Consider the following 12054-nt stretch of genomic DNA (forward strand, 5'->3'; position numbering starts at 1 on the left):
ACCATGCCTTGTTAATTTTCATATTTTTAAAGAGACGGAGTCTCGCTATGTTGCCCAGGCTGATCTCAAACTCCTGGCCTCAAGCAATCCTCCCTCCCTGGCCTCCCCAAACGCTTGGATTACAGGTGTGAGCCACCACACCCATCCAGAAGGGTTTTCTTGAACACCCACCATGGGTCAGGCATGCATCTATGCTCCTAAAACCTCCATTTCACAGATAAGGAAACTGAGGCACAGAGGTTCAGCCACTGGTTTAGAATGCTGCTCCTACAAATCTGAAGTTCCATGCACAGCTGCGGCCAGACAGGACTGTTGAAAACACCAGTCTAATCCTATCTTATCACTTGCCTGTCGAGGGCTATCTTGCTCTTAGAGGAAATTCCAGCCAGTCAGGTGACTCAAACCTGCAATCCCAGCACTTTGGAAGGCTGACGTGGGTGGATCACCTAAGGTCAGGAGTTTGAGGCCACCATGGACCAACATGGTGAAACCCCATCTCTACTAAAAATACAAAAATCAGCCAGGCGTGGTGGCGGGTGCCTATAATCCCAGCTACTTGGGAGGCTGAGGCAGGAGAATCGCCTGAATTTGAGATCAGAGGTTGCAGCGAGCCAAGATTGCACCACTGCACTGCAGCCTGGGTGAAAAGAGTAAAGCTGCATCTCAAAACAAAAAAACTGAAATTCCAAGATTCTTATCTTGCCCCCAATCATTGCCTGCCAGCCTCACGGAACCCCTTTCTCTGGCATCCTAAACCACTTACCACTTTGGAGCCATTGTGCCTGCTGCTTCCTCTGCCTGGAGTACTCTTTCTCTTGCTCTTTGTATGATTAGTTCCTTCACACATTCTTTGGGGAAGCTCACATGCCACTTCTCAGAGCATCCTATCTATACCAACTGTGACCCTCAGTTGGTCTCCATTAAGAGGCAGGGTCTGACTCTGTCACCCAAGTTAGAATGCAGTGGCATGATCATAGTTCACTGTACCCTTCAGCTCTTGGCCTCAAGCAATCCTCCTGCCTCAGCCTCCCAAAGTGTTGGGATTACAGGCGTGAGCCACTGCTCCTGATCATTCTCATTTTCTTTTTTTTTTTTGAGATGGAGTCTCACACTATCACACAGGCTGGAGTACAGTGGCACAATCTTGGCTCACTGCAACCTTCACCTCCTGGGTTCAAACGATTCTCCTGCCTCAGCCTCCTGAGTAGCTAGGATTACAGGCACCCACCAATATGCCCAGCTAATTTTTTTTTGTAATTTTAGTCGAGACAAAGTTTCGCTATATTGGCCAGGTTGGTCTCAAAATGCTGACTGCATGATCCACCAGCCTCGGCCTCCCAAAGTGCTGGGATTACAGGCGTGAGCCACTGCACCTGGCCCATTCTTACTTTCTTTATAGCACTCATTATCAGATATCGCCTGCTTATTAGCCTAATCTCTGTCTATCCTCACTAGTATCCAATCTCCGCCAGACTTAGCCTGGCACATAGTGGACATTATGTATGTGTTTGCTGGATGAATGAGTGGGTGGGTGGATGAATAAATGAGTAAGTGGGTGGGTAGGTAGGTATGTGGATGAATGGATGGAAAGAGCAATGAATGGATGAACAGCTAAACAGATGTGTAGGTGAGGGGATGGTTGGTATGTATTGTTAGCTGGGTTAGATGGATGGGTTGGATAAAGGAGCAGGTGGGAGGATGGATAAATGAGTCAGTGGGATAGATAGATGGTGGTGGGTGAATGGATGGTATGAATAGATAAATGAGTGGGAGGGATGGATGGGTGGGTGGGTGGATGAACATCTAGGTGGATGATGGGATGGATAAGTAGGGTGGAGGTACGTAGCAGTATACAAAAGGAGAAACACTACAAGCTTCAGAGTTAGACTGGCCTAGACTTAAGTCCCAGGCTAGCTATGAGGACAGAGAAGTCTTTTAACTTGGCTGCGAGTGAGCAGCAATCCAGGCTGGGTAAGTGAGCCACTCTCTCAAAAATAAATTTTAAAAGACTTTTTATGTATGTCTAAAATCTATTTTTAGAGTGGTTGTGAGGATTAAGAAAATGAAGGTCTAGAATTCTACTGGCACATAGTAGGTGCTCAAGAAAGGTGAGTATCACCAATGCCCCACTGCCAACTGCTACATCTGGTGGGAAGACTTGGGCAGCTGGGGGTGGCAGCAGTGGGTGGGCCGAGCCGGTGCTTACCCTGCCATATTGCATGCTGTCCTTTCCTGTTGGCCATGCTGTCCTGTCGTGGTCATCTAGAGGAACCTCCATCTGGGTTAATGAAGTGGTGTGGTCCTTTTCAAGGATTGACTTGACGGACCTGTTGTTTAGAGGAAATGAAGTCAGTGTCTCTCCCAATGGTTGGGGTGTATGTGCCCAACCCTCAGGCCCACTGATAGCCACTGAGTTCAGGGTATACTCTCTAGTCATTCATTCATTCAACAGAATACTGACCTGATATCACACTTCCCTTCTCCCTGTGTGGTACCCAGCTAAATGCCATCTATTATCCCAGAGTCAAGCAAGCCCATTCTTCTGATGCCATTTCACAGGATGAACTTAATTTGCCCACCATTGGAACTCTTGTTCTCAAAATTTTATTTTTTTCTTTTTTGAGACAGGGTTGTGCTATGTTGCCCAGGTTGTTCTCAAACTCCTGAGCTCAAGCAATCTGCCCCCTCAGCCTCCCAAAGTGCTGGGATTACATGCATAAGCTGCTAAACCCATCCTGTTGTCAGAATTTTCATTTTGGCTTAAGCTTTGGTGCAGTTGTTTTGCCCCTACCATTTACCATCAGATTTGTCAGTCCAACTGACAATATAAATTATGCACAATTCTGATGCTGAAGACTTTTTGAATGTCTTATCTGTGGATGAGTGAGCTGACTTAACCTCTGTACCTTGGTTTCCTCAGCTGTAAAAATAATGGTAATATCTATCCATCCATCCATTTATCTATTCATCTACATATCTGAGTATCTATATATACTTGTCTACCTACCTGCTATGAAGTTTAGCCTAAAGCTGCCTCCTTACCTATTTTAAGTTTGGCCTACCAATCTGGCTGTTTATGTACCTCAGTTCTGTTTTCTGTCATTCACCTTCCTTTTTCTGTCCATTCATCCTTGACCATGTGGCTGTACTAGAGCCTCTCCGAACATATTCTGGTTCAGCGGCTGCATGATGTGTGGATTATTCTTTACTCAACCTCTGTCAGCCAAGTGCCGTGACTCATGCCTGTAATCCCAGCCCTTTGGGAGGCCGAAGCAGGCGGATCCCCTGAGGTCAGGAGTTTGAGACCAGCCTGGTCAACATGGGAAAACCCTGTCTCTACAAAAAATACAAAAACTAGCTGAGCCTGGTTGCACACACCTGTAGTTCCAGTTACTTGGAAGGCTGAGGCACAAGAATCTGTTGAACCCAGAAGGCAGAGGTTGCAGTAAGCCAATATCGTCCCACTGCACTCCGGCCTAAGGGGCACAGAGAGATTCTGTCTCAGAGAAAAACACAACGAAACAAAACTTTAGACACATTAAATTTGACAGAGGTTATTTTTTGAGATGGAATATTGCTCTGTCACCCAGGCCAGAGTGCAGTGGCACGATCTCTGCTCACTGCAACCTCCACCTCTCAAGTTCAAGCAATTCTCGTGCCTCAGCCTCCTGAGTGGCTGGGACTACAGGTGTACAACACCATGTCTAGATAATTTTTGTATTTTTAGTAGAGACAGTGTTTGGTCATGTTGGCCAGGCTGGTCTCAAACTCCTGACCTCAGGTGATTCACCTGCCTCTCCCTCCCACAGTGCTGGGATTACAGGCATGAGCCACCATACCCAGCCTTAAGGTACCTAAAGGTTTTCTTTGAACATGACTACCTATCCATCTGATCTTACTTCAGATTCTCGTGCACTGTGAAGACAGTGGGATTGGTCAGTGTGTGACTGAGTAGTGCCCTTAGGGTGGCTAGCTGGGATGGGGATCAGCTCCAGTGATCCCCACGGACTGAGGCCCCTCAGATCACTGCCACCCTGCACTCCTGCATTGAAGGTACTTAAGCTTGAACCACCTGGTAGCAGTGGCCTGTGGTTCTGCTTCCTAAGACCCTTCTCATTACCAGGGGAGAGTGGCAGGCAGCAGGTCCCTCTACTGCAGTGAGCTCAGCTGTGTCCTGGCTGGAGGGAGCTGAGAGAAGAGGAGACCGCAGGCCTCCTCCTGGCCTCTTGCCCATGTATTCTGGCCAATAAGTGATGCTGGTCTGTACAGACCCAAGCCCTGTGCATAACCCACCTGTTAAAAAGCCTGACCATGCCTGGCACGGTGGTTAACAACTATGAGGAGGATCTTTCTTTGGAACCAGCCCTGCCCTACTGCAGCATTGAGACAACTCCAGTGAGCTGGCTCAGCCCCCTTGAAGACATCCATCATGCTGGAAGGCATTTGTTCGTCCCATGAAATGGCCCTATGGGGACCTAATCATCTTGACCAACTGGACCAATTTTGGTGAATTATCCCTCAGCAGGGCACAATGGAGGAACTTCAGCAGGTGCCCCATCTGTAATGTTGTTGGTTGCCCCCTAACTGCCTGAGATGCAGGTGGTCCCTTCAGCTACACCAGCTTCAGCCTGTGCCTTTCTGAGTGTGGCACCATGGTGGACTCACCTCTCAGGTCTTAACCGGGCCTCCTGCCTGCAGAGGAGTCTCGAGGGTCCTTGCGCTGGTCCCAGGTTCTGTTTCTGCAAGGTCAAGAGAGTCCTGTCACACAACATGGTCCAGATACTCACCATTTTCACTAAAAGAGCAACAACAAAAGAGCCAGGCGTGGTGACACCTGCCTGTAATCCTAGCTACTCAGGAGGCTGAGGTGGGAGAACTGCTTGAACTTGGGAGGTGGGAGCTTGGGAGGTGGAGTGCAATGAGCCGAGACTGCGCAACTGCACTCCAGTCTGGGGAACACAGTAACACTGTCTCAAGAAAAAAAAGGGAAAGGAGAAAAGGGGGAGGGGAAGGGGAAAGGGAAAGGAAAAGCAGGTGTCAGTGTAAGGCGCACTGGCATGAGCAGGGTTGCGGTGGTGGTGGTGATGGTGGTGGTGGAGGATAAGGTAATTAGGGAAGGCTTCTCTGTGAATGTGACAGAAGTGAGGGATGAGCCCTGGGGACTCCTGGAGAGAGATTTCCAACACTGGGAACAGCAGGTGCAAAGGCCCTGGGGATAGAGTGTGCTGCAGGGGATCAGGGAACATCACAGAGACTCTGGAGGCTGGAGTGAAACCAGGAGATGTCAATGGGAGATGGGGATGATGGATACCAAACCAAGGTGACAGGGACCTTGCCAGGGATCGTCACGACTTGGGCTTTGACTCTGAGGGAAATGGGGAGATGACCTGAGGTCAGGAGTTCGAGACCAGCCCGGCCAACATGGTGAAATACTGTCTCTACTAAAAATACAAAAATTAGTCAGCTGTGGTGGTATGTGCCTATAATACCAGCGACTCAGGAGGCTGAAGCTGGAGAGTTTATTGAATGTGGGAGGGGGAGGTTGCAGTGAGCCAAGACTGCATCACTACACTCCAGTCTGTGCAACAGAGTGAGACTCCATCTCAAAAAAAAAAAAAAAACAAAAAAAAAACCCCACACAAGTGGAGGGCTGGATTTGGCCTGGGGGTCAGTTTGCCAGCTCCTGCCCAATCCATAGCTCCAGATGCATATATCCTGTGTTTTGGACATCTCTGTCCAGACCCTTTGGTGAGGCCCAGAGCAGTTAGATCAATGTCACCCAGCAAGGCAGGGCAGAGTAAGACAGTCTAGTCTTCTCACTCTCAGTTGTCAGACAGCCCCTCACTGCCAGTCCCTACCACAACTCCTTGCCTCTCTGTGTCCATTTCTATTTATTGATTATTTATTGAGCACCCAGTATGTGCTTGACCCTGAGCTGAGCCCTTCTTCTCCCCCACTTTCCTGACCACTTCCTGCATTTCTCCATCATACTGCCCATGATAAATCAGGGACCCAAATGACCCCCAACTACAATGCCTCCCTGACACAAAAGACCCTGAGACTCACCTGCTCTGCAAATGAAGTGTGGACTCCGGCAGGGATGGTGTCCACATCTGCCCACAGGGCACAGGCCTCTAGGATTCTCCCTTGCCAGGCTGGGTCCAGCTCCTGCCCAAGGCACACATTCTCCACCACAGAGGTGTTCAGCATCCACCAGGCCTCCTGGAACGTGTAGGCCACTGAAAATTAAAACACAACTTAACTTTGGTCACAGAAGGATGATGGGGACAGAGGTATGACAGGTTTTGAGGAGTAGTGGGAGCTCGGCTCTCGGTCGTGGGTGGGTGGTGGAGAGAATGAATGAAAGTGAACTTGACTACGATGGGGAGGGGTGGAAAGGCACAGAGGAAAGGGGACTTTCAGGATGATGGGGATATCCTAGCAGACAGGCAGCGGGTGGCATCACCTTCATGCTCACAAACCCCTCCACCTCTGACAGCTCCCCAAACAGGACGGACAGCAGGGAGGACTTCCCTGTAACCACTAGACCAACTACAGCCAGGAAACAGCTCCGGGGCACGGTGAGGTTTATTCTTTCAATGAAAGAAAGGAGACATGACCTTGGTTAGGGCCCAGCCCGCATCTTTGAGGAAGGGTGAGCCCCAGATGGAGCCGAGCTTTCTTGCTCTGGGAGTCTAAGAGCACCTGTGAGGCTGTTCTTTTCCCAGTCCTTGTATGGCTATTTGAGCAACCATCCTGTGCATATCTGTGCATGTGCACACGCACACACACAAAGCCTGCACACATGCATGCACATTTGCACACTCACAAGCATGCTAGCGTGCACAGCAACACAATGTGGGCACACATCCACACACACAAGTGCATGTGCATACCCAAGCAATCCATGCTCATATGCATGCATGTGTGCACACACGCACACCATGAACATGCATGCATGTCCACCCAGAGTTGGCAGTAGCCTGAGGGTTTCACCAGCCTGGCCTCCTGCCTTGGCTCCTGCAATAAATAGGCTCTTTCCTCCCCTCCCTGCCCCTGCTCTTGGTCCCGCCCCACTCCTGTCCATGTCCCACAACCCATCCTCCACCCTGTGACCAGAGGGATTTGTTAAAACCCAAGTCAGCAGTGGCTCAAGCCTGTAATCCCAGTACTTTGGGAGGCCGTGCTGAGCGGATCACCTGAGGCTGTGAGTCCTAGACCAGCCTGACCAATACAGAGAAACTTCATCTCTACTAAAAATACAAAAATTAGCTGGGTGTGGTGGCACATGCCTGTAGTCCCAGCTACTTCAGAGGCTGAGGCAGGAAAACTGCTTGAACCGGTAGGTGGAGGTTACAGTGAGGATCAAGCCACTTCACTCCAGCCTGGAACAGAGCGAGACTCCATCTCAAACAAACAAACAAAAAACCCAATTCAGGTTTTAACACTTCCTAGCTAAACCCATCAGCACTCCCATTTCACTCACGGTCAAAGCCTAAGCCCTGATGATCATGAATGACATCCCGGCTTCTTCCACTCTGTGCCTCATCTGCTCTTTCTTGGCCACGCTGACCTCCTTGCTGTTTCTGGAACACAGTAAGTCAGTGGTTCTCAACTGGGGGTGACTGCATCCCCCAAGAGTGATTTGGCAAGATCTAGAGATATCTTTGGATGGCACAACTGGTACGAGGTGCTGCTGGCATCTAATGGGTAGAGACGGGGTCAGCTAAACATCCCACGATGCACAGGACAGAACCCAACAATAAAGTTTCAGCTCAAAATATCAACCATGCTAAGGTTAGAAAACCCAAGTCCAGGGACACTCCTGACCCAGGACCTTTGCATATGCCATTCCCACTGCTTAGAAGGCTCTTCCCCCAGGCCAGGCACAATGGCTTATGCCTGTAATCCCAGTCCTTTTAGAGCTGAGGCAGGTGGAGGATCACTTGAGGTTGGGAGTTGGAGACCAGCATGGCCAACATAGTGAAACCCCGCCTCTACTAAAAATACAAAAATTAGGTGGGTGTGGTGGTGCATGCCTGTAATCCCAGCTACTCGGGAGACCGAGGCAGGAGAATCGCTTGAACCCAGGAGGTGGAAGTTGCAGTGAGCGGAGATCGTACCATTGCACCCTAGCCTGGGCAACAGAGCAAGCCTCTGTATTCCAAAAGAAAAAAAAAAAAAAACCTTCATGGTTCACTATCTTTCCTTATGATCTCAGCCTGAATGCCAAGCCTTCCCTCACTAGGCATACCATCATGCTCTGTCCCCCTGCCCTGGCTTCCTGTTTGGGCCTCGCCTCTAGCAGCATGTCACCCCAAGAGAGCAGGGCCCTTGTCTGTTTCTTTCACCTGATCCCCAGTACCTAGAACAGAGCATGGCCCATAGCAAGCACTCTATCAATGATGTGAGTGAATGACAACCAATACAAATACTGCCCAGGACATATTCTCTCCCTTCTTATGGAGTTTCAGGGCTGGCTAAGATTTTTGGCCACAAAGACTAAGCCAGAGTTGGGGGCTATAGGTAATAATGATCTAGGACTGATAAAGGTGGCACAGAAGTGAGCAAAGCTGACAAGGCTGAACCGTGCAGCTCCTCAGCCAGCCCCACCTTGGCAATGTCTTGGCCAGCCTGGGAGCAGAGTGGTGTCTCCCCCTGATGGAGGACACTCAGATGCCCTGGTCCCCACCTCTAGGAGGTACAGGAGCAACTTGAGAACCTTCCTGGAAGAGCCCCAACCCAACGTAACCCACCCTCCCATCCCAGGCTGGAAACCCAGACCACCTCTCAGGTAGAAGGCAGCAGGAGCCCCACGCAGGTTTTCCCTAAAATCATGAGGCTGGTTTCCATGGGTGTCATTCTGTACCTGCGGAGGCAGGAAGGGCTTTCCTGGAACCTGGCGAAGGTGGCACTGTGTATCGTGATACGATCCTTCCTGGCAGCTGCGAGGCACAAGAGGCCAGTTACAGGAGCCTCCTAACCTGGCCAGCCTCTGCACCGGAGAGGCCAGGGGCAGAAACTGCAGCAGGAAATCTCTCCCACTGAACAAACCGTCCTGCTACTCGCTGGCTTGTGTGTGACCCTGCAGGGCTCTTGTTCTTTCCATGTCCCATGGCTAACAATCCAGGGGAAGGCAAATCATGGCCCAGAAACCAAATCCTGCCTACTGCCTACTCTTACCAATAAAGTTTTGTTGGAACACAGCCAAATCCATTAATTGCTGTTTCATGTTTTGAGCAGTTGTGACAGAAACTATGTGGTCCACGAGCCTAAAATACGCACAATCTAGTCACTTATGAAACAGCGACCTTCTGATAAAAATTATCATCTAATCCCAGCCTTCCCAGAGAGTGAAAAGGGTGTTATTAATTTCACTGTGGCTGGGTGCAGTGTCTCACGCCTGTAATCCCAGCACATTGGGAAGCTGAGGTGTATGGATCACTTGAGGTCAGAAGTTTCAGACCAGCCTAGCCAACATGGCAAAATCTCATCTCTACCAAAAAGTATAAAAATTAGCCAGATGTGGTGGCGGGCGTCTGTAATCACAGCTACTAGAGAGGCTAAGGCAGGAGAATTGCTTGAACCTGGGAGGTTGCAGTGAGCCGAGATTGCGCCACTCACTGCACTCCAGCCTGAATGACAGAGCAAGATTCCATCTCAAATAATAGTAAATACTTATTAGAATACATGTTATATATTTACTTTTAACTATGTAACTATAATTATTATAATCAATAATAAATATTTCACTGTGACAAGTGTAATTAGATTAGTGGTTCTAGATTAGTGGTTCTAGATCCTTAACACATAGGCTCTCCTGAAAGATTTTCTAAAATCAAAGCTCTCATGGCTCAGCCCAGATCCATTAAATCCATTCTCACAATCAGCTGCTGTGATGACTGATAGGCCCATTTTGCAGATGGAAACACGGAGGCTGAGAGAGATGATCTACTTGTCAGGATCACCCAGCTAGTCAGTGCTGGGGCTGGGGTTTGGACTTGGGCAGTCCAATGCCATCGGCTAGGTTTTTACCACTAGGTGAGTGTTTTTCAGGTACACAGTTTGCCCAGGTTCTTCAGTACAACAAGGGGCAGGGTGGCTTGGTCCATGGGGTGACAAAAGGATGGGGTGGAGGGGCAAGCCCAGGTAACATGAGTCTGGGGAGTCTCATGGTGCAATGATGCTTGTAGTGACGCTATTTTCTTTTTTCCTTTCTTTTTTTTTTTCTCTGAGATGGAATCTTGCTCTCCCAGGCTGGAATGCAGTGGCATGATCTTGGCTTACTGCAACCTCCACCTCCCGGGTTCAAGTGCTTTTCCTGCTTCAGCCTCCTGAGTAGCTGGAATTACAGGCGCATGCTACCACGCCTGGCTAAAACTTGTATTTTAGGAGAGATGGAGTTTCACCATGCTGGCCAGGCTGATCTCAAACTCCTGACCTCATGATCCACCCACCTCAGCCTCCCAAAGTGCTGGGATTACAGGAATGAGCCACCGCGCCTGGCTTGCAATGATGCTGTTTTATAGCTTGACCAAAACGTTGCCATGCTTATCTTGGACTTTCTGCATGAGGACAAGCACCTGGTCTGTTAGAGCAGGAGTCCCCAGTCCCCAGCTCACAGACTGGTAACATTCTGCAGCCTCTAAGGAACTGGACCATATAGCAGGAGGTGAGCGGAGGACAGGCAAGCACTGTGTCACTTGTGTTTATAGCCACTCCCCATCACCCGCATCACTGTTTGATCTCCACTCTCCATCTCCTGTCAGATCAGCAGCGGCATCAGATTCACAAGAGCATGAACCCTACTGTGAACTGCACATGTGAAGGATCTGGGCTGCATGCTCCCTATGAGTATCTAATGTCTGATGATCTGTCACTGTCTCCCATCACCCCCAGATGGGACCGTCCAGTGCAGGAAGACAATCTGAAATCATTATTTCATTACATATTACAGTGTAGTAATAATAAATGTACAATAAATGAAATGTGTTTCAATCGTCGCAAAACCACGCACCCCACCCAGGTCCACAGAAAAGCTGTCTTCCACAAAGCCAGTCTCTGGTGCCAAAAACCTGCAGACCACTGTGTTAGCATGTTTCCTGCTGTTGCCCAGGATGGCATAAAGTGGGTGCTCAGTGAGTGCTTGCTAAACGGCTAACAGAAACAGCAGCACAATGTCTGTTTCCAAGTGACACGCAGATAATGTGGTCTGCACGTGCCAGTCCACTTCCTGCAGCCCCCATCTGCCCCCAGCGCTGATGCTGGCTTGCCATTATGGGCCAGGGTGGCCCCCACACCCCCATCCCTCCAACACCCCTCCTGCCAGACTCAGCACTCACAGCATCCAGAGGGACTGACTCCACTGCACCAGGCTCAACTTCTTCCAGGCAGAAGGCAGCGACCGGACGGCCAAAGGACTGCCGGGCCTAGGGAAACCAAAGTCGCAAGTCACCCAGCCAGAAGAGCAAAGAACTCGGGCTTTGGGTTTCAGTGTCTCAAGATGTGTGGCAACAGATTCCTGTCTACCAAGTTCTGCATGTGTAAGGTATGAGGACAAAGCTTTCCAGTTCGTGGGAAACAATGCATCCCAGTGGTGACCTTGATGGTGGTGATCTCCCACCTCCATGCTCCTACCAATGAGCTGCCATTCCACAGACAAGATCCGGGAAGAGGATGGTGGCTTTTCCAATAAGGTTAGTAAGCCATTATATGGAAGAATTTCAAATGTTGTCCACCTGGGGGCACCCTCTCCCAGTCACAAACCCATCTTGGGGAAGAAAGAGACCAGTTCATAAAACAGTTATTAGGGGCTGGGCGCAGTGGCTCATGCCTGTAATCCCAACACTGAGAGGCCGAGGCAGGTGGATCGCCTGAGGTCAAGAGTTTGAGACCAGCCTGGCCAACATGGTGAAATCCCGTCTCTACTAAAAATACAAAAATTAGTCAGGCATGGTGGTAGGTACCTGTAATTCCAGCTACTTGGGAGGCTGAGGCAGGAGAATTGCCTGAACCCAGCAGTCAGAGGTTGCAGTAAACAGAGATGGCACCACT

General features: G+C 49.7%; 2 protein-coding genes across 26 annotated transcripts in view; one reads left to right on the top strand and one right to left on the bottom strand.

The window, feature by feature from the left end:
• LOC104653327 (ATP-binding cassette sub-family C member 6-like) overlaps positions 1 to 12054 on the bottom strand; it is an 80037-nt gene that overhangs the window by 46190 nt on the left and 21793 nt on the right. For 16 of the 21 annotated variants that reach the window (XR_012513337.1, XM_074384188.1, XM_074384185.1 and 13 more), the window contains exons 2-7: positions 11343 to 11429; positions 8870 to 8945; positions 7487 to 7586; positions 6067 to 6239; positions 4666 to 4739; positions 2207 to 2327 (exon numbers count right to left, since the gene is read on the bottom strand). Coding sequence is in view for 20 of the 21 variants with exons in the window: in XM_074384188.1 (XP_074240289.1) it covers positions 2207 to 2327; positions 4666 to 4739; positions 6067 to 6239; positions 7487 to 7586; positions 8870 to 8945; positions 11343 to 11429 (631 nt within the window). In the remaining variant the exon portion in view is untranslated. The remainder of the gene's footprint in view (positions 1 to 2206; positions 2328 to 4665; positions 4740 to 6066; positions 6240 to 7486; positions 7587 to 8869; positions 8946 to 11342; positions 11430 to 12054) is intronic. The other 5 variants (XM_074384182.1, XM_074384189.1, XM_074384190.1 and 2 more) reach the window with 3 other exon arrangements.
• LOC141580889 (multidrug resistance-associated protein 1-like) overlaps positions 1 to 12054 on the top strand; it is a 57742-nt gene that overhangs the window by 28141 nt on the left and 17547 nt on the right. Inside the window, exons 5-6 of one of the 5 annotated variants that reach the window (XM_074384202.1) lie at positions 2041 to 2108; positions 4124 to 10988. The exons of 1 other annotated variant lie outside the window; for it this stretch is intronic. In XM_074384202.1, the coding sequence (XP_074240303.1) occupies positions 2041 to 2074 (34 nt within the window). In that variant the 3' untranslated portion in view covers positions 2075 to 2108; positions 4124 to 10988. Of the gene's footprint in view, positions 1 to 2040; positions 2109 to 4123; positions 10989 to 12054 lie in introns of those variants that run through there. 3 more of the 5 variants (XM_074384203.1, XM_074384204.1, XM_074384205.1) reach the window with 3 other exon arrangements.

This window comes from Saimiri boliviensis, chromosome 13 (assembly GCF_048565385.1).
Source record: "Saimiri boliviensis isolate mSaiBol1 chromosome 13, mSaiBol1.pri, whole genome shotgun sequence".
NCBI classification, from domain to species: domain Eukaryota; kingdom Metazoa; phylum Chordata; class Mammalia; order Primates; family Cebidae; genus Saimiri; species Saimiri boliviensis.